This window comes from Gavia stellata, chromosome 20, assembly GCF_030936135.1.
Source record: "Gavia stellata isolate bGavSte3 chromosome 20, bGavSte3.hap2, whole genome shotgun sequence".
Lineage (NCBI taxonomy): Eukaryota > Metazoa > Chordata > Aves > Gaviiformes > Gaviidae > Gavia > Gavia stellata.
The window spans coordinates 10,028,247-10,050,036 of NC_082613.1; the positions used below are offsets into that span (position 1 = coordinate 10,028,247).

Genomic DNA, 21,790 nt, shown 5'->3' on the forward strand with positions numbered 1-21,790 from the left:
AGCAATAAAAGGAAACCAGAATTGAAGAAAAGCTTGACAATATCAAGATGTTAAACTGAACTAAAGACAAGATGGCAATATTTTATTTTACCATTTCAAGAAAGTAGATGAGATGCTTCATTTTCTAAGTAGTTTGTAATTCTTCACCTCCCTCCCAGAGCCTACACTGCCCTTAGCAAGCCCCATGCTATGTCTTATACAAACCTGCATTCCAAAGATACAGGCTATTCTAATTGCACATCGTATTCCTTCCAAACAAAGGGATGCAACTTCTGTGTCATCACAGTTCTGCAAGCCAACACTGTAAGCTGCCAGCAATGGCGTCCATACAAGCTAAAGAAAGGAAGAAACTAAGTTCAGAAGTCTGTTACGATTTTAGCCCAAAACACTAGGTAAATGAAACCAAATATATCCAAAGAGTCCACCTGTTGCATTACCTAACTCTTCAGAGTAATTTTCCCTTTTTCCATGCTTAGAACTTTTAACAATGAGGAGACAAAGAGAACTTCACACTTACTTTGAACATGGGTCTGACATGATCCAGGTGAGTGGCACTAGTAAAAGGAGCCTTTGCATGGCTTACGGCCTCCATGAGGGCTTTAGCTGTTTTAGCCATTTGTTCCATCTCCAAGTTGTACAACAACCTCCGCTGCTTCTCATTAGCTACACCTAAGGGGAACACCACACAGTTGCATTGTTTTCTTTTTTATAGGAACATATTCCACATCTTCGCGTTGAGCATCACAAAATATTAAATAAAGGTACTGCAAACGAAATCTAAAGATAAAAATCTTCCAGAACATTAGAATTCAGGAGGCTATCATAGGTTGCAAGCAAGGAACTCCAGCACTAAGACCCACACCCCAACTTAAGACTTTATTCTATACAAAATAACTAATTTAGCCCTTTACTTATGCCACATGTTATGACCTATTCACTGGAAGTCAAAGCAGCATACTCTATTAAGTCACTTTGCCTGTAAAAATGGATGGAAAATCCTTCATGTTCTCAGGCTGACATCCTCAAAACAAAACTAGCCCTCACCAACTTGATAAATTAATAACTTACTGTTTCTTTATCCTTATACTAAAGGTTGCAACTTCAATTTTCAGGCAAATCAATTTTGTTCCTATTTTGATCTAGGAAACTTGCAAATAGCACGGAAAACGCTGAAAACACCCCCACTGTGCTGAAGATTGAGAATTCACTAATTTAATTCAAATTAATACCAGCTATTCTGAGTAAAAGCAGAGTACAGCTGGGGATACTGGTTTCTAGTGTGCACTACACACAGAAGTCCTCATTTGGTCTAAATGAGGATAGGTGACTATAGATCATGACAAACTCTCTGATCTCTCTCTTTTTCAAACATTATCACAAGGACTGTGGCATTTACCAGCCTCTGAACTATGGCATGCTACTGATAGGGTGACAAAAAATAAACCAACCCAAAACAAAACCCCACCTGTTGTTTAGCACATAAACCCAAGAATTTAACTTGAAAAGTAAGTGCCACCTTCAGTTATTCTACTATTTTCCCCCCACACTTCTGTTTCAAAAAATCCAAAATCTAGTTTCCAGTGCTGCTCTGCAATGGTGCCAGATGCACTTACACAGCTATGTTTCCATCACAGAAGTATCAGTATTAAGTAATAACTGAGCCAGTTTCATTCCAAATATCTATATTAGCGATTCTAAATGTAATTCATGTATTGCACAAAGATGTTTTCAAAAAGGGATCTGAACTCCACTATGCCATCCTGAAAGTTACTGCAATAGTTCAAGAGCACTGTGGTCTTTCCAGTTTCTAGTTCCTTCTTACTTGGTTTACTACACTTGGTTGCAATTGCATATTCTTTTGTCTCCTTCATTGCAATTTTCTTTCCTTCTATTTCTTCATAGATTGTGGATAAATACTCTACTGGCAGGTCTTTACTGTCATTGATTCCTCGATTCATTTTAATGTATTGCTCCTTTGTCATTTTATTCTTTACCTGTAAAAAAGAATGGAAGTTGGGTATCAGATTTTGAATGCAAGTTCCAGGGAACTTTGAACTTCTACAAGTTTGGGTTTTTAATTTATACCTGTGGACTGTGCAAGTCTGTAGTCAGCATTATAATAGAGTACGCCAAAACATAGGCGGTGTCAGCACTAGCAAATAGTGTTTGCCTAAGGGAGGAAAAAAAAACAAAACAGGCTTTTAGAGCCCTAATTCCTCAATCCGTTAGCTCTATTTCTACATGCAAGAAAAATACCCAGAAGGGCTATGCATTCAACTAAAGAGCTAACAGAGCCTGAAATTATTTAGAAGCGCATGAAGCCCCAAGTGTTTTAAAATGCAAAGAAAAAGGGAAAGAGTATAAAAGCATCTTCTTCTCAATGTTGAAAACTAGCAATGACTGGAACTTTCAAGTACATTCCCAAAAAATTATACGTTATCCTTCTTTGGGTAATCCTACAAAAGCTAAAGAACAGCTTATTTTTTACTCCCAGGGTTTCATGAAGAATTATACAAAACCAACCCAGTGATGCACCAACAGGACTAAGGAATGGGAATGAATTAAGCCTTAACACCTAGCTAAACTTCACTGCTAGTTAATTGCATTAGAAACAATAGCAACACTGCCTGCTTGATGTCAACTAACATATACATGTTTTGTTCAACATCTAATGGGCAAGCAAAAACACATGTAACATCTTATTAGCTATTTATGCCATGTATGTTTAATTTTAGCAATTGCTACTGCTTATTACTGTTGTTTACACTTGACTGATCTACATTTGTTTAAAAACAGAACAGCTAATACAGAGACAATTTAACATACATTAGGGGCTTCCCTCTTCCAATAATTCCTTCTAGCAAGTATTTGGGATTTAATGAAATGTCAGCATCAGTATACTTTTCATCCAAAGTTTCCATTTTGCCTAGCTGCTGAAGAGGTTCAGCACCAATATTAGCAACGAGATCTGCTTCTCACACAAGCCTGTAGAAGTTCCTGACCTGATATGAGTGTGAGTTGCACCTTGTCCCTAAGGGCCACAAACTACATTGCCATTCTTCAAGCACTTATCCAATACAAGGTTTTGAATTACCGTTGGTTGCATTCAATATATCTAGCAGCAAACTTCTCCATTAATCTATCAATCTTCTGGGCTTCACCTGGCAGACGAAAACCTTCCAGGAATATACGTAGAGCAGAGACAAAGTCTTTTCCACAGAAATCAAGCTGGTCTACATAGGCATACATCACTTCCTTGTTAAACTTGTTGCTTTCCCCAAGAAATTCCCCTACTTGAGTCTAAAAACACAAGAGACAGTTATTACTGTATAATCCAACTGCCAGATTTGCAAGACAGTTTATAGTACAAGAATTGCACAGCTGTCACTTTTGTAAGACTGATATACTTCACTGAGCAGGCAGAGCAACCGTTAGAAGGATAAGAAACCAGTCTCATTAGAAAATGCCTTTAGTCTGCATATTCTTGCTTCCCTCACTCCCCAAAGCGAGATCTGCATTACTGTAGAGCCAAAGAAAGCTGAATTGTGCCCAATTTCACATGTAGTGGAGAATGCTTTGCCACTGCAGTAACATGATATTCCTTTGCTGGCAAGATACTGTTAATGCAAATAAAACGCATGTTCCCACTTACGGGAAAATCCCTTCAGCACTTTATTGTAAATACAGCTACTTTACTAAAAAGCCTGGGACAGCAAGTAAATGAAAAGTAGCATTGGTATTAAGTACCTTCATTAGAACCCTTGCACTTTCAGTTATCTATTAATGAAATATGAATTAAAGAGAGCGTGCACACAGACATCAGAAGACAGGGGAGAAGATGATAGAGGCAAGAGTATTAATTATCTTATAATACATGTAGTCTTACAGAACAGAGGCGCTCTTCTTGGTGCAAAAATTGTGCAATGTCCTCTGCTGTAGTGCCAAGCATTCCCTGCTCCTGTAGATACTGTATTCCTCTCTTTGGTTTTTTATTAAACCTACTCAGACAAAAACATGGGGAAATTGAGACATACAATTGGAAAATATCATAGCCTATAGAATTTCAGTTTTACAGAGCCCTTCTAAACCAAAGATTCTGTGCTGTAGCTCTATGTCTTTTTTCCAACTAGAAAAGAGTAGAGTCAAAGAACATGCAAAAAATGTTTTAACTATATCACACCATAGGCTACATCTCAAAAGGTACATTCAGTTGCTGATAAGCTTAAAAGTTATTGCTGGAAAAACTCACTTAAAAACTGACCCTTTTGAAATACTAAAAATTAGAGAGTTTCCATGAAATGTTAAAAATTTTGCCGTTAAAGACCTTTTTATAGCATTTACAGACATAACGATCTTCAAATTAATGAAAAAGTAGTAAATGGACAATGATTTAATTCTCCAAAAACTCTATTTCAACAAAAGACAACAAATGGTTTAAGAGCTGTAAGACAACACTAAGCCTGCCTGCTCAAATCAATTTCTCTCTAGGTGTACACACACTTTCCTCTCTTGTGCAGTTGAACCAACACAAAGGAAAGCTGTGAAACCACCCTCCTCTCCATCCAAGATTTTACTGAATTCCTTTTAACTACTATAGCCTCCAGCATTAGCTCTTGAGAACAGCAGGCAAGAGTCTTCAGCATTAAGATCAATTTGTAAGTGTCCCTGCAGGTTTGACTGTGTAAGACCATAACTAACAATATGGTTGTACTCATAGTTTTTTTTACTAGTGAAATTTTCCTGTCATACTGGACTTACAGTTCTATCCCATGTTCAATTATTTCCTTTTGTTGCTTCATGACTTCAAATTGCTCAGGATCATCTGGGACAGCAGTCTGGGTACCAACACTTCCAACTCCTGATGACACAGTGGAGTCCAAGGAACTGACACTACTCCGTCTCCCTCCACTCTCAAGGCATTTACCTTCAGCCATTTCCTGTTCAGATGGTTTATATGAACCTATTTATAAAGAAGGCAGGACTTAAAGTTATCCTGTTCAGTCAAAAGCTTTTAGTTGTAAAATTTTAGTAGAAATTTATGAGTCAATATTCATGTTTTACCATGTATACTTTTTGACAGTCTACACTACATGAAGATGCTGTATTGATGCAATTCTAAAATAATCATTCAAAAGGCAGAAGAGCAGCAGAAGCTATGGAGAAATTATTGCACTTCAACTTAGTAACTGCAAGATTTGCCACGTCTTGTTCTATACAAGCCAGCTTTTATACTGTAGACAATGTCCTGGCTAAAGCTCTTGAAAGAGAACCTGGTTATTTGAACCAGACACCTGGAGAGTAGGTTCCTGCAACAACATTAACAATTGTTTCTAAATACGTCATTTGTATTAAAAAAATTGTTATGTAAAAACCTAGCATCAACACTTCCAAATAGCTTCTAAACACTGAATAAATACAAGGACAAACTTATTAAACGAATTAGTCTCTCCATAAGGAAACAACCTTACCCAAGCTAGCCTGATGATTGGGGTTCACATAAAGGTCTTTGCTCCATTCTACCATACATTTTAAAATAGAAACCAAACATTCAAGTCCTTTTTTCCTCAGGCTTAGTTCCTAAAAAAAAAAAAAAACACCAAACACAAAACCAACCAGAAACAAACACCAAAACCACAAACCAATATATGTATATCTACAAGTTTTTAGAAGGAAGGCATTACATCACACCATTCAAATCTTAAAGTTTGTCAGTTTGGGGAAGTCTATTGGTTATACAAAGTTTCTGCCCCTTGACTACTTAGGTTGGATACATCCGGGCCAAGGGCAACCATAACCAGACAGACAACAGAAGACATTCCAGCTGCTTTAAGCAGATTGTCTATTGACAACTGATGAGTACAACCAAGGGGCAATATACACCAAATCCTAAATGCAGCTTTGTTGTATGAATGATTATGACCATCCAGTAAGCCTCTACAGTGTCAGATCTCTCCACAAGCAAGACAAGTGTCTCGCTACCTCAGGTGTACAGTAAACAGTTCTATTCAAAGTCTGAAACAAAGGTCTCCTGGTTTTCACTTCCATTTTCTGGTCAAAGGACCACAGGGGAAAAAAAGAAAACAAAAACCCAACAATCAAGCAAGCATTGATACAATTCTAATCGAAGGTGTGAGGTGCACTCAGCTCTGACACCAACACTGGCACCAAGTTCACTTCAGCCCTGAAAGCCATTAGGCTGGGCTAGAAAAACAGTGCTATAGGCAAGGCCAAATGTCAGAAATACATGCTCTTACTGAAAGCAGTCTATACTTTACTCTCCCTCTAAGGACTGGGAAAGTACAATTTTAAAAATAAAATACTTGTGGTGGAGATAGGGCATAAAAAATTTGCAAAGCAAACACAAGACAAAGGTACTGCTGGTTCATAAGTCCCAGAAGGAAAGCCACTTGAGTAAGGCAGAGGAAAGCTCATTTGATTCTCTCTTCCATGGCAGCCCAACAGAAGAGCCCAGAGCAAGCCTCGTGTCACAACGCAAAAATGCGGCAAAATCACAAAGTAAATTAATCGTACTGCTTCAGCATCTAACTGCAAATGAGCTAACTAATAAAAAGTAAGTAACATCAGTAGGTTACAAACAATATGAATTATCAATAACTATGCAGAGACAGCACCATTTATGAAAAAATAGTACCTTATCTTCAAGGCTGTTTTTCTTACCTGTAAAGGCGTCATTCCCAACTCATGCCCACTTCGTCCCTGTGCGATTTTGGACAAATCATTTACAAGGCGTTCAAATATATTAGCAGCGTTTAAATCACAGTCATAGTTAACATAAATATCCACTACACACTGGGCATCTTGAAAATAAAAGAAAGTGCAAGTATTAGGATTCAGTGCAACAGCATTTTTAAAAGGAATCAGCCAGTTGAAGGAGGCAATGGGGATGAGTCCAGACATTTAACCTAAGCACTATGGGATCAAATTCAATTTTTCACACTTAAACATTGTACGTGGCATTTGTCTTCAGAATCATTTTCATCTGCTGCCAGAGGAAGTGACTGCTTTTCACAATAATGGAAATACCTGCACAAATTCTTGTTAAAGTCTGAATCACCATCCATTTGTGTTCAAAGGAGCTTGAAGAAGTCTCTAGAATATTCAGGAAGATCTCTTTGAAGAACACCTGTAAAATAAATGAGGTAAAGGACCTGATGATCTGAAACTTACTAGAACCATATCAAATGTACAAATTAATTTCTGTTCAATAATTTCTCTTGAAGAATATAATCTCATGCATATTAGCATTTGAACACAGTAGAAATATACTAGTTTAGTAAGCAAACAAAACTAAGACATTAAGTTCCAGCTGTCTTTTTATCATTGCAGTATTTTTATTTGATAAGTACAGCATCATCCAAATGATAGATAAAAAGTCTCTCACCTCAATCTGCATCTTTAAATGGGTCTTAAAATTCGAAAGCAGAGTGAGAAAGATGGCAAGCGAGAGCTCAAATACATCAGGAACAGAAGATACTCCATTTTTAGATAATGCTACACAAAGATATTGCTTGATTGCGTTGATGAACATTTCATGTGTCCTGAAAACTGGCCCAGCATTCTGCAGTACTGAGAGAAGAAGCTGGAGAGACACTATCTTAGAACGCAATTCATGGGATCTAGAAAAAATTCAACATTATTTATATTTTTATTGTATTTCTGAATACATACTTCTATTCAACATGAGCACTATAGCATTTTTTCCATGTCAGGAAGAAATGACTGCTATTCCAATTCATTTCAACACGGGGAGCAGAAGGGGTAGAAATCAGCCTGGAAGTGATTTTGGACAACATCTACCATCTTAACTTGGATATTTTCCAGGAGTATTAACATCTTCGATTAGGATATTAAATGCAACTCGGTGCTACTAAGAAGCATTTTGCCACTCCCCCATCTAAAGCTTCACAAATACTATAGTCAAGGCCACTTCAACCAATAAGATTAATAAGCCCATTACAGAAAAAAAAACCCCAAACCCCTCAAGTATTACATTTTTAATAATTTGAAGTAAGTTTTAACCCTAGATTCATCAAGCTAATGAAACAAGGGCCTGACAAGTGAATTTTGAATACCTGCTTTACTCTACAGCAGCTACTTAACTGTCTCCAAAAGCTACCTGAAGAAGACAGTGTAATAAATACAATCTCATTACTTGGGATCTGGTGGTCCATCACCAAGTGGTTTCATGGACAGCTTGCACAATGACCTGAACACAAGGAAAGCATCCTTTTGTAGAACATGGGAAAATTTGGCAGCAGCTTGATGTCCAGATACATCTGTTTCCTTGAGAGCAAGAAAGGCAACATTAGATCCTTAGTGAGACAAAGGAACAGAGTAATTAGGAAGATTCCACAGCTCCTCTGAGAATTAGCTACAGATTAAAAGAACAGTACATTTGGCAAAGTTCAAACTAAACCTGAACAGGACTACAAGTGATCTGGATCTTTTCACACATGTTGACTGACTCCTCCCTTCCTCCCCTACCCTGTATTAAAATACAACTATCATAATAAATTTTAGAACAGTTGTTTTCAATATCTACTTAAATTGCAGTTGCTGCTTTGTTTTCAAACCTGAGCAGGACACATACATTAAAGCTTCTGTCCCTTCCTTCCCCAAAATCCCACTGTATTAGTTGGCACAGTAAAAACATTTCTCCTTTCCTAAATATACATTAGCATCCAGTGAAGTTATTTACCAGATTATCAGTGGAGGAAACAGATTGCCCATCGTCTGGTATCCCATTTGTTTGTACATTTTCGTTACTAGAGCCAGAAAGAGCAATATCTGCAGTCTCTAATGCAGGTAGAGCCTTAACTGTTTCTGTTATCTGCTTTTCTTCAGCCACTAAAGGGGAAAAAGGAAAACCGATTAAAGTCACCCATTGAGCTTTTTTATCCCATGACTTTGTGAAACTCTACAGTCAAGTGGGACAGAAGCAGCACTGGTAAACTAGAAAGTTTCTCAGCTACCAGCAAAAGAATAATATTGTGAGACAATAAAAACCTGTTCTTACTGCCTTAGTAGGTGTTCTGGACAGATACTTAGTAACTAAAAATAACTCACTCCTGTGATTATAAAAGCATGGAAAAGTTTGGCAATACACATGCATCTGTTTTACTTTAGAAGATTCTGCTACCTTTCACAGCTGACTTGACCACATCTTCCAAGATGCCTTTAACCATTTCCTTTCCTCCATCAGTTGTTTCCTCTAATGAAACACACAAAGAGATAATTTTGATTTTAGTACTTTTGTTTAGGAAGATGATTAAAAGGAGAAACATGACCGAGGCAGAAGGGTTAAAAATGACAGATTTTCTTCAGTAGGTCTCCTCTAAAGCCATTTCCAAGAAGTCATGCAAAAATACTCACTGATGTTATTTCCATTGTTTAAATCAAAGCATTGGTATTTTTAATGCAGTGATTTTGTCATTTGTACTTATCAACTGTTAAAAACTTTTAGTTTTGGAATATCCTACGTTCCTAATTTAGATACAGTATATGCTTATGATAAGGTCTTCAAAATACACATTATTTTTACCACAGGAATTCAATTACCTCAAAGTGATTCTGTCACTCCCCACGTACCATGATTATTCTCTTCCTTTTCTTCCCCTTTACCAACCTAATCAAGTCAAATTCCATTATAATTCTATATACATAAACTTTATATATAGTTTTACTAGAATTCTAGGGAAAACATGAGCCTTTCTTCAACGGTTATAACGGTGCAGACAGAAGCCAAGGATGGCCTGTATACTCTGAATAACTACTGAGAAAATGCAAGCGTGATTTGAGCCAATAACCCCAGTCACTTCTCCCCAAAACAGCCTAAAAGAGAATTTTCCAACAGAAACTTTGTAACTGAAAGCAATAGACACAACCTATTCTTGTTCACCTGATGCTGAAAGAGTCAGATCCTGCTCCAACTTCACGTGTCCATTTTCTGCCTTCTCAGGCTCACCGTTCGTTAACTCCACACTTACAGGAGCGCTGGCTTTGCCTTCCTGATAGCTGTGCTTCAGCTGACCCATTTTTGGAGACCTGGTCACCACTTGAATTGCAGGAGATTGGGATTTTTGCTGATTTGTTTTTTCTACTTCTCTGGATTCTTGTATCTTAAAAAACCAATATGAAAAAGTTAATCTAAGGCACAAAACATGATAAGCGAAAACAGATTTCTATGATGACTGATGTTCCTTTGTGAATTCACATGTTAACAAGAAAGAAACAGTGAAAATATAATCACTTGGCCAGTCAAATTAAAAAGATGCGCTTCGAGCTTATTTTAAAAGCATCCCATCATTTGTTTATACAAAGCCATTTGGCAGAAACTACAATGTGAAACCTTGTTATGAGCAATAAGCTTCATATTTTATTTTTAATCAGTCAGTATGCTACACTGCAGGATTTGACAGTTTTTTTAAAAATTACAAATCGATATCCAACTACAATGACAGGCCCATAAAAATAATAAAGTTTTCTGTTCATTTGTCAAGCCTAAACATTTGAGATGAGCAAAAGTAATAGTTACATACAGCTTGATTTTCCATCCGTGTAAAAATGACATTTAACATCTGCGTGAGGGTAGCTTTGGCAGTTGTCTGATTAATAAGATTTTTACTGGCCAGATAGATGTTGTAACAGGTTCTAACAGTCTGAAGAATTGTTCCTTCATGAATTTCTATATACGGACATGTTACTGCAGTGAGGAGAGCCTGAAAAAGTCCATAACACAGTAAAAATGAAATCTGAGTAAGTAGGCAGCAATAAACTTCATGCAGATCTTCCATAATAATCAGTGGGTTTGTTATGAAACACATTAGCTGATTATAAGACATTATAAGGAACTTCTAGTTCTTATCATTTCTTTGACATTTCAAATCAAAGAAAGTTTAACAGAACTTCCATTTCTGTTCTCTCCTGAGCTGTTAAAGTGTTTTATCACAACTAGTTTTCCACTAAAGGAGATATTCCACCTCCAAACAAAACAGTTATCATGATATTCTACAGCTTCATTTCTGTGAAAGGGCCAATTGGTCTATACCACCATCAGATTAGATTACTAGAAGGTTCACCAACTTCTAACATCAGCTATGTTAGCCCACTGGTACTATTATGCCTTGTTGAGAAGATACGCTCCAGATCTCTCTGGAAAAACGGACGTAAGAGCAGACAGACTAGAGCAGCAGGCCATGATACTGCATCACAGTTACAATGCCTTCAGTTGAAGGCTGATAGCAATTCATTGGCCTAATGAATATGGGCATTACTAGCCTAGAAGATGAACATCGAGCTGTCTGCAAGATAAAGTATCCAGGCCACGGCTCATCCCAGAAAGAAGGACAAACATTTATAAAGTAGTCCCTTATGTTCTGCTTCGCCAAGAAGAAATACATTTCACACACCAATTCCGACATGGTGACAGCCTCCCTGAATTCAATGACACATCTAACAGCGTGAGAAATGAAGAAACTGGCCCCTAAGTAGTGCTTTGCATAAAATTTTTTTCAGTTACAAAATCAAAGACAGAGAAAGCAAATTAACATTGCACCAGAATGAACCGAATAAAATACCTTAATTATCTGCAGCTGTACTCCTTCATCTGTTTGAGGACCCTGAAAGCAATTGCAAATGGTTTCAACTATTCGGTCAATCAGTCGTTTTCCAGGAGCTCCACTGTCTGGAGCATTGCCAGTGATATGTCCATATGCAATGAGTTTCTAGGTAGAAAGAATGCAGGTTAAACAATTATATACTATTAAGTAAAAGACAGTTAAGTACAGCATAAAAAAGGGGTTTTAGTCAGCATACCTCACTTAACCAGTTATAACACAAAAATTTAACACCATCAGTAGTCTGGCTACCAAATACTTGGACTGTTCACACGTCAGGACAAAACAGATTCAGTAAGTGATAATACAAGCTTTTTCCACCCAGACCACTTCTTCCTACGGTAAGCAGACGAAGTTTTTTAACATCAATCTTTGTACCTATTCACAACAGAAAGGTTCTGTTCTTAAGATGCATTTGTTTTTTCTGTAAGAATCTAAGGAGGAAGAAGGAAGACAGATTCCGGAGTCTGACCTCCCATCACATCAGCACTACAAGAAACAGCATGGTAAATATTCCTTTTGGAGCACCACAGGTGAAACATGTTTACTGAATAAAGGAAGCATTCATGACCTTCAATAAAGGCTTGCTTCACTACAGAACAACAGAGACACACTTCTGACTTTGACAAGATGCACTTTCAGCCAAGCCTGATAATAACCCATTTTGCATGGTTTATGCATCTAAGTGGGCATAGTGGGTATCTGCCCAGCTGTATGTACTCAGGACAGTATTACTTCTTCACTCTAAGAATGCCAACAGCACACAAGATTTTTGCAACTGCATGTTTGTCCACTTCACTCTGTCCAAGTTTAAACAGAACACTTACCTGCAAACAATCCAGGGAAGTACTGACAATGCGTGGAGACTTTGACTGGCAGGCCAGTTCAAATGGAAGGAAATACTTATCTGCTTCAATGAAGTTTGCTTTTGGTGGAGCAGCAGTGCCTTCTCTAGGTCAGATAAGAAGAGTTATTATTTTTTCTAAACATGTATATCACAGCAAACTACACTTCCTCCTTTTCTAAATTTAAAGCTGAACAGTACATAGCAGCATACAAATGTAACGCAAGTTTCTCGCACACATACTTTCTTAAAGTTCGATTTTCTTTAAAAATCACGCAAAACACACTTTACATTTATTTATATTGCATCTGATCTTTTTCATATATTCTTCAACTTAACTCTTCCCTCACTACACTCTAACACTGTCCCACTACCTGAAACACTGGGAAACTCCTACACAACTTAATGATAGAGCTATCGAAGTTATTCTGAATTAAACAGGGCCCATATGAGGAATACTAAGCAAAGAGAAACACATTTGGGTTCTCATTTTAAATCATAGCACAGTGCTGGAAAATTGTTTTAAAATTTGGATTTAAGTAATATTTCAATTGATATTCTTGATCTAGGTAGTTAAGAGCATATACTATCAAATAGAGGATACCTACTGCTCTTTATGATTTCCTATCAGGCTATATTAAACCCAGTAAAAGGATCTGAAAAACTAGCACCTTTTAGAAGTTCTGCAATTTTTTCATAGTGAAATTCAGAGGCAGTTATGGCTTGAGTACCCATAGCCACGAACACCGTGTAATTGGAACACATGGGCCATATCTTGTTTTTGGCAGAAAGGTGTGTAACTGGGTATTCACAAACTCATTGCCATGATGTATATACATTCTTACATTTCCACTATTAAATTATTCCACTTGCTGTTTTCTGGCATAGTTTACAACAGTTAATAATTTACCTTTGCTTTTCCAGCTCAGTTTTTATTTCATCTGGAAGAAAGAAAAAAAAAAAATCAAAGCATTTAACACCCAACATAAACTATCATTAACACAAATAAGGAAAATGTAACAAAGCAAAACTGTTTCAAACCAGAAGTCTTACACTTCAGTATTTGTTATTCCTTTCCTGTAACATCTTCAGCTTCAGAAATTGTAGACAGTTACACCATTTATTGGAAGGCATATCTCTCAACTTCTACATGAAAAAGCTAATTTTTCCAAATATTTTTAACAAAAGATGTCTTTAGAAAACACAGGTATAGTATGCAATTTTTTTTCAAGAGTAGGTCTACATCATAGAGAGCTCAGGTCTGCAGAAGTCTTTAAGCCACTGCATAAGCCGTAAGCTCAATGCATTAGACCTTCCTGTTAACTACAATGATAGTTAGCCGCTTTTGTTAAATGTCACAATATGACATCAGCTGAACAACCAAACTCTCCGAGAGATAAGGAATCTTAAATGCATGCTGTCATTTTGCCAGCAGAGCTTTTTTTTTTAATTACAATTTTTAGGGAGCTTTTCATAAAAATCAAATACAGGGAAAAAAATATTTCTTTCATTTCTATTGTATACAGGAGCAAATCCGAAAGATCCTAGTATGGCTTTTTGAGGATTTCTAACATATCACCATGATGCACAACACAGACCAGAACTGCACTACACCAGACACCGCATAAGCACATACTTTGAACACTGACAAAAAATATCAAAAATAGCACACATAGTAAGGCTGCACAGCTACAACCATGTGGAATCCTGTCCATGCCACCCCATCTCACATGCCTGCAAATTATCATGCCCACAAAACTTGTTTCAATTGCAAAGCTACCAGAAACAGATCCTTCGCTCAGTACTTGTTCTCCACAACTCTGGAGGGGCACCATTGTTTGGTATTAGATGTTCAGAGCTCAGATGATTTCAGCCCTGTCTGTGAACCTCAATAATTTCTTCTCTCTCAGAAGCATCAATACCAATGAACAAGGACTGCAACAAACACATATTACAGTTTTTTGCACAATCCTATTATTCAATGAATGTTACAAGAATTAATCCTTGAGGAGTATGCCTATTTTGTAACATTACTACCCCTATTTTATCGAGAAAATGGAAGCAAAATGCAGAGGAAACCTGTATAACTACAAGCTGTGAGTGATAAACTACATCCAGGATGGGGACTTGCTATTCTGTCTGCCATCTCTCTCATTAATGAAAGCCAACACAGGCAGCAGTCAAGAAAAAGGCAGTATGACATCCATTAGCAATAAATGATATAACAAGAACTGAAGGAACATTAGCCACCCTATAGTCAACAAAAGAATAGACAACAGAAAAATTGAAGAGTCACAGGCCCACAATGCATCATGGCTCTGCTCAGAAGCCCACCATTTTCTAATCAAGTCCATCATGCAAACAACCATGCCCAGTAGTTGTAAAGGAGAAACAATTTTCACTTTCCAATATTGCACAAGCCAGTGGCAGGGCAACAAGCCGAGCCAAGCGCAAAGCCCCAGTGCCTGAGATTTCAGAATTAGAAGTAACTGCAGCTCTGCAACACTGCAAACCCAGCATCGTCATCCCCTAATACTTCAGGCTTCAGCTGGTAAGGAGAGTCCACAGAATGGAGACTGTTGATAAGAAATAACCATGGGTCCCCATGCCAAACAGATAGACAATGCGAATCTTAACACAGCACCACTTCTTGGATCGCTGTTTTCTTCATTCCAGTATCCAGGATGGCTAGTGAGAAGTTCAAGTCAGCAAAATTTGAATTCAGTCCTCTTGATTTTATTGATTTCCCATCTTGAACACCATATTATGATCCACAGAGCTACTGAGGATAACATATACGAAAGGACCCACCAATTTATCGTGTCCCTATTTAGATCTGTCTTCCTATTAGAGCAGTGTACTCCTGTCACCTACAGGAGCTGGTTACTTAAAACAGAGTTTTCTGGGTAGCTTTACACATTCAGAACGCTTAGTCCTGCCTCCAGGTCTTAGCAGAGAAAGGCATATTTTAGCTACAGCCAGAATCCCAAGTACAGCAGGATGCCACCAAGGTGGTCAGCTATACCACAGTTAATGCTGTATTTCAGAAACCTTGCAGAACTAGGGTTTACAGTTTTTTCTCTTTTTTTTTTTTTTTTTTAACAATTGCAAAAACTCCACACTTTCTGAACTAAGTTTATTTTTTCCAAAGCAGAAAGACTGCCCAAGTTGGCCAAGTGGACCTCCTTGCACTAAAAATGATAATTTGTCTAGTTTGGAAATAAAAGGCTTGCTTAATTTGATAATGTTTTGGTCAGGTCAGACTAGACACCTTTTGAATACTCACAGGTATTTCTATAGCATATGAAATAGAAAGCTATTTTACCTATTAAAAAGTTGCTGCCAATTTTTTTCACCATTGGCAGATCAATAATGTGAATATCATCAGAGATACAGTAAAAAAATCCATATTTGATACATCTAGCTCAGGGAATGTGAGTTTTCTTTAGGGGTTTTCTTGTTTGGACAGTTACCCACTTCCCACTCCTCCTCAGCAGCTGCCACTTCAGAAGTTGTGGCAAAGCCTAACTTTTGTGATCCTTGAGCGGAAACTGAAACCTGTTCAGTGTCCACTAGTCTGGCCAGCTTATTACTCAAAACTTGTCTCAGTTAATCCAGCTCAGTTTTGGCATCCTTATTCCCACTGCACCCAGCCGATGGCAGAAGGAAAATTGAAGGTCATATACACCATCTTCATTCTATCATACTATTTGTGGGAGGTGGACAGCGAGGACCTGTTGGGTGGGGGGGTCCCTTGGAGGGGGGTCTCTTGGACAATTTGACTCTCAGAAATACTCTATACTTTTTAAAAAAAAAATCTAACCAAGGCCTGACCAAGCTCCCCACAATTTTATTATATAAAGGTTTTTCTAAAGCCATATAAAAACATCTGCACCACAACAGTATTTTAATAAATAATGCTGGCCAAAAAGAATAAATGAAAGGACAAAAGCAAGTTACAGGCATGCCTCTGCTACTGATTGCATCAAAATAGTTTGGAAATCTCCACATTTGAAGCACTCATTTGGTGGTCTGACCACCAAAAGTGAGTGAAACAGAAATTGTTGCCTAATTGAAGTCTGTTGCCAAGCCCTGACCAGGCACAGTTAGCTTCCAGAATCCTACTGCCACTGTCACTCTCCTCTTCCAGTCACAGAATTAAGGGGCACAGCTCAATTCCCTTCCACAGCTACAGAACACAGCCTGAATTTTGGTCAACGTCTGGTTATCACAGCACAACACTGACACCTCACTTGATGCTTTCAGTACTAAAGCTAAGGCCAGAATGTGTCGGCACACATCACATCTACTTCAGTCAGAAACATCTTCAACTCTGGGCACTACGTGTGCTGCCCACTCGACACAAGCCTTTCAGCATTCCTACCAGGCAACACAACTGGAACAACAAGCAAGGCCTTGCAACAATTTCTTCCAGAGCTTCTGGCCATAATAAAAGCAGGATGAAGCTCATGCTGAGAGTAACTACCATTCTGTATTAGATGGGTGGTTTGCTTGTATTCAAAACTATATATTAAAATGGAGGAAATAATTGCCTGCCTGCAATTAGATGCAACCTAATGTACAGTCAAGTTTGTCTCAGTGGAAGAAAACTCTTTCCTCTGCAGAAAAATGGCATAGCTTGTGTTAGCACAAGGACACAAGCAATGTCTTTCCATAGCTTGTCAGAACACCAGACAGCAGTGCCAATACAAACACATGGAACAGCAGCAAAAGCTTCCCTCCGCCCAACCCGGTAAAGTCTACTGCATTGCCTAATTCCAGGCTGCCTTAAACTTAAATAAAAAAAAAAAAACCAACACCCCGCATTTATTGATTCTATCGATCTATAAAGAACCCTTTAGAAAAGGCTGCCACAATGAAGCCAGATTAGCTCCTCTTTGACCCAGTGTTCTCAAAACATGCTAGCCAAAAGGCTACTAAACTCAGAAACACAGGCTCATTTTAGACTTGACATTTATACTCAGAGACTTCTTAAAACGCACAACTAGCTTCTTAAGTGAAGGCATGGTTTAAGAGATTATTATTTTTAAACTCATTAACAAGCTAACTAAACAAATTATGTTGTTTACAGACTTCAAAGATATGCACGTGGAGGTGCCTAGGCAAGCAAAGAAGGTCACATAACCAGGCAGGCTGCACAGTATATCATTAAAAACAATCCTAATACAGCAAGAGTAATAGTTTATGTGAGAGACCCAGGTGCACAATTAGCATTAGACCAATATGAACTGCTGTGATACACACTGTCTGTGTTCCACTGTAAATTTTTCAGGACAGAGATTATTTCAGTAGATTTACTAAGAACCATGTATACACAGAGCTCAATGCAAATGCTTATTAAGCAACTATTTTTATACAATACACTCGCTGTCTGTTGAAAACAACTTTTCTTAAAAACACAGTTTTCTAAAGCACAGCAGAACAGCTTCTCTGTTTAAAAACCTCCATTTCTTCCACTCTCTCCTGGGGCTTACTGGCACTAAGAGTACAGGATACAACCGTTACACCTACCGATGAAGCAAGAGACTGAATGAAGGAATCTATTCAAACTGTACTTACTCAACATTAACACTGTATATTTCAAAGGAGGGGGTGGACAGAGAAAAAAAACACCAAAAAACCACCACTGGGAACTGGTTTTGTTCCTTTTCTTCCACACTTCTCGTGTTTAGGTCCTACATGAGCCTATGTTACTTCTCGTTTCTACAAAGTCATGAAGATATTTTGCAGTCCAAAACTGTACAGTATTAGTCCAGTGAAAGGTGTATTACTGGGAAAGGATGAGAAAAAAGGGTAAGAACAGTTTAAAGTTAGAACGATTAAAATTATTAGAACAGATTAAAATTAGAATGAAAGAATACCTTATTTCCTATATAAGAACAACAACAATTTTCAGTAGTAATTTACTTAAGTTCTTAGGAGTTGAACACGCTCAAAACAATAAAGAACTCGTAAAAGAAAACAAGGGTATCATTCCCACAGTTAGAAATATATTCCTCTGTCTCACTAAACAAAAAATTTAAAGCATATACAGACACACTACTGCAGTAACGCTACAGCAGAAATTGTAGAAATAGCTGCAGGTTAATTTACATTAGGCAGTTGTAGAATACACCAGTTCCTCTCTAGTCAGAAAAAAGATGCATCGCAGACTTCCCTAGTACCAAGAGCAGGTATCACTTACACATGACCTGTGCCTATGTTGACTGGTTTATAAATGGTACAATACCTCGAGGCTCCATTAAAAAGACCGTTGTATAAATAAGATGGCACAGCAAATGGAATTTAGTAAGAGGTAGAAAGGGATTATTCGAAGTGTGACATGGCGAAAAGAAAAACCAGAAGACAACAGTTGACACAATTACCAGTTTCATAAAGTTAACTTCGCATTTCTCTCAAACTGAATTAATTATAGAGTTAACTGGACTTTGTTATGGATGAAAGGATCTTCAGTGTTTTGAATAATAATAATAATAATAATAATAGTTTGTGTAGATTACGAAGTTCGGTCTGAATTCCTCAGACTGCAGTAATGTTCTTCCCATGTTTCCTAGCACATTTACTATTGCACAGGTCTTGATAATTAAGTTAACACTTTTGAAACTGAAGTCACAGTCTTAGTTAATATAAAGTATAAGTTCAATTAAACCTAAGTATATGTAAACAAAACTTATTTTTTCATTTGAGTAAAAAAGAGCTTAACCTAAACAGAACGAAATTTGGGGGGAAAAAAAAAAAAAATCACACGTAAGTAAAAGAAACCACATTCATATTGGTAGCTTAAAATGGTGCAAAAACATTCACCAAATATAACAGAGATCCTTTAGTACAGTAATCAAGGCCCTGCTAGGGCAGGACAGTTGGGCAACAGGAGGTTATCTATTCATGCTGACCTCTGCTTTAGCCCAGGAAAGCACATGGACTTTTTTTTCCAAGCAAGGCTAGCAAAAAAAATGCCCATCATCACAAGCATTAACTACCCTGAAATGTACTGTACCTTAAAATATGCAGACATAGAATAGTTATAACCCAACATGCAAATGCTAATAGGTGGCTATTGCACAATACCCCTCTCCCAAAATCATAATCTTTGATGTGTTAACAAAGATAAAGACCTTCACTAATCTTTCAAGGAAGTTCCCTTTCTCACCCGCTAAATATAATTACATAGCAGCAAAACAGGTTCCCAGTCCTGTAAATGGGTTGGGTGCATGTTGGGGTTGTTGGGGAAGAAATCAGGAAAAGGAAGCAAGTAGGAAAAGTAGTCTCTAATCGCTGGAGCACACGTGTTAATACTATTGCTCACAATGTCAACTTCAAATAATAATAAAAAATACCCTTCTATCTGGTTACCTTTCTCTGGATCTACTATCACTACAATTAGCTCCTACAAATTTCTTGAAGATAAGGATTGTGGGAAGGAAGATAGAAATGACAGCTATTTTTCAAGCTAGCTTTCATTGCGCATTGGACAGAATTTGCATCTGCCCAGTCTCCTTACATATCCAAGCTGTCTTTTCTTCTGTTCTGGACACAGCAAATGTTCCCAAATTAAAGGAAAAATATTGGTGCAAAGCAACCAAAACTCTAAGAGACATGTCACTTTTGCAAATTAAGAAAGGCCACTGAGAACTCCAACCGTAAGAGCTATACTGCTTTACCCAGCTTACTTCTTCCCCTTCATGACACACCATATGTTTTCATAACTTTAACACAGAGACGTATATCATCAATTTGTACTTGAAGAAAATTTCAGGACCAGTCCACCAACTTCACAAAAAGTATTTTCAGTTCTGCAAGACACCACAGACATTGTGTATATTTGGCTATGCTGCTAACAGCTTTTAGCCAGTCCAACCACGAGTTGGAGATAAGATGTCAGATTACTAGCCTTGGGAGATTTGAGACTTCGCAAGTCGAGGGCCTTAAACAGCCTGTTTCCTATAAAAGCTTATAATCAATTTTCTCAAAATTGGTTCTAAAGTGACAAACCCAAGCCCCTTTTGTTTCACATCGAGACCAGAACTTAATTAAAGAGATATTTGGGGGTTCCCCCTCGTATTTGCGGATCTCGTGTTAGAGAGAGAACTTTCCCCCCACTCCAAAGTCCCGAGCTCAGCCCGGGCCCCGGCCGGCAGCCTCGCAGCTGGGGGCCCGGGACTCGCTCGCACCCCGCCGGGGATCCGACGTGGCAGAGGACACCACCCGGGGCGGTAGCACGGCCTCCTGCCCCCGCCGGACAGGGCGAGCAGGGATTCTTTCATCCCCCCCCCGCCGCCAGCGGTGCCCTCTGCCATCCCCCCAGGCCGGGGAGGGGTCGCGGCTCCCAGCCCGGCGCCCGGCAGAGGCGGGGGAGTCCCGCGGGCCGTGCCGTGCCGTGCCGGGCGGACTCACCCAGCGCCACCTGGCAGGCTCTCCGCAGCTGTCCGTGCGGGGGCCGCTTCGCTTCCTTCTCTGCCAGGATCTTCTCCAGGGCCCGCGACACAAACATGCTCTTGGTGCGGGCGTCCTGCTCGCGGGCCGGGGGCTGCATGGCGGGGCGGCCCCGCCGCGGGGCAGGCAGGGGGTCGCCGGGGCCGGCGCTCAGAGTCTGCGGCCGCGCCGCGGCCCCATCATCCGGAAGAGACGCACCTCCCTCAGCGGCCGCCACCGCGCCACCGCCACGGCGCCGCCATATTGGCACCGTCACGTGACTCGGGCTACCACCCCGCCTTCCCGCGAAGACCTCCGACCCCTTCCGCGGTGCGGATAGTGACAGGCGGCGAGGGATGGGCGGGGCCTGCGCAGGGGGCGGGGCCCGAGGCGGCCTGCTGCCTCCCCGGGGCTGGGCTGCGGCGGCCGCAGCGGTCCCGGCAAGGTCAGCGCGCCTCGCTGCTGAACAACGAACCACGGCTGTGATGAACTAAAACTAACGCCGCCTCCCCGCAGCTTCGGGCTTCTGGCGAGCTGCTAACCTCTTAGTGGCGATCAGCGCGCTTCTCTGCGCGGCTGTCTGCAGGCGGGGCCTGCCCGGCATTACCAGCTTCCCCGGGAAACGGGGCTCCCGCACACCACGCGCGGGGCTCCTCCCCGCTTTTTCAAAAAAAATTGGCCCCTTTTCTTGTCCCTGCACTTTCTGGGGGCAAAACCTGACTACCTTCCTTGCTGTAATGCAAAACGCTGAAGTGGAAATTGGTCTGTTGGGTCTTGGGTACGAATTTCAGTATCAGAACTGCAAGTACAGTTACTGCTGCAAATATTTGTGTTGATTAAGTTATAATTCCTGAAAGGGAAGTCACTTTAATATAAT

The 21,790-nt window shown here is 39.4% G+C and overlaps 1 protein-coding gene across 1 annotated transcript in view; it reads right to left on the minus strand.

Moving 5' to 3' along the window:
* ARFGEF2 (ADP ribosylation factor guanine nucleotide exchange factor 2) overlaps positions 1 to 21,034 on the minus strand; it is a 36,787-nt gene extending 15,753 nt beyond the window's left edge. The window contains exons 1-20 of the mRNA XM_059827355.1: positions 20,896 to 21,034; positions 13,391 to 13,421; positions 12,464 to 12,587; positions 11,598 to 11,744; positions 10,560 to 10,739; positions 9,920 to 10,139; positions 9,161 to 9,232; positions 8,720 to 8,868; positions 8,174 to 8,304; positions 7,403 to 7,637; positions 7,045 to 7,144; positions 6,679 to 6,818; positions 5,469 to 5,577; positions 4,759 to 4,960; positions 3,887 to 3,998; positions 3,095 to 3,300; positions 2,086 to 2,170; positions 1,823 to 1,994; positions 518 to 669; positions 205 to 333 (exon numbers count right to left, since the gene is read on the minus strand). Of these exons, the coding sequence (XP_059683338.1) occupies positions 205 to 333; positions 518 to 669; positions 1,823 to 1,994; positions 2,086 to 2,170; positions 3,095 to 3,300; positions 3,887 to 3,998; positions 4,759 to 4,960; positions 5,469 to 5,577; positions 6,679 to 6,818; positions 7,045 to 7,144; positions 7,403 to 7,637; positions 8,174 to 8,304; positions 8,720 to 8,868; positions 9,161 to 9,232; positions 9,920 to 10,139; positions 10,560 to 10,739; positions 11,598 to 11,744; positions 12,464 to 12,587; positions 13,391 to 13,421; positions 20,896 to 21,034 (2,835 nt within the window). The remainder of the gene's footprint in view (positions 1 to 204; positions 334 to 517; positions 670 to 1,822; positions 1,995 to 2,085; positions 2,171 to 3,094; positions 3,301 to 3,886; positions 3,999 to 4,758; positions 4,961 to 5,468; positions 5,578 to 6,678; positions 6,819 to 7,044; positions 7,145 to 7,402; positions 7,638 to 8,173; positions 8,305 to 8,719; positions 8,869 to 9,160; positions 9,233 to 9,919; positions 10,140 to 10,559; positions 10,740 to 11,597; positions 11,745 to 12,463; positions 12,588 to 13,390; positions 13,422 to 20,895) is intronic.
* Between the last annotated feature and the right edge of the window lie 756 nt (positions 21,035 to 21,790).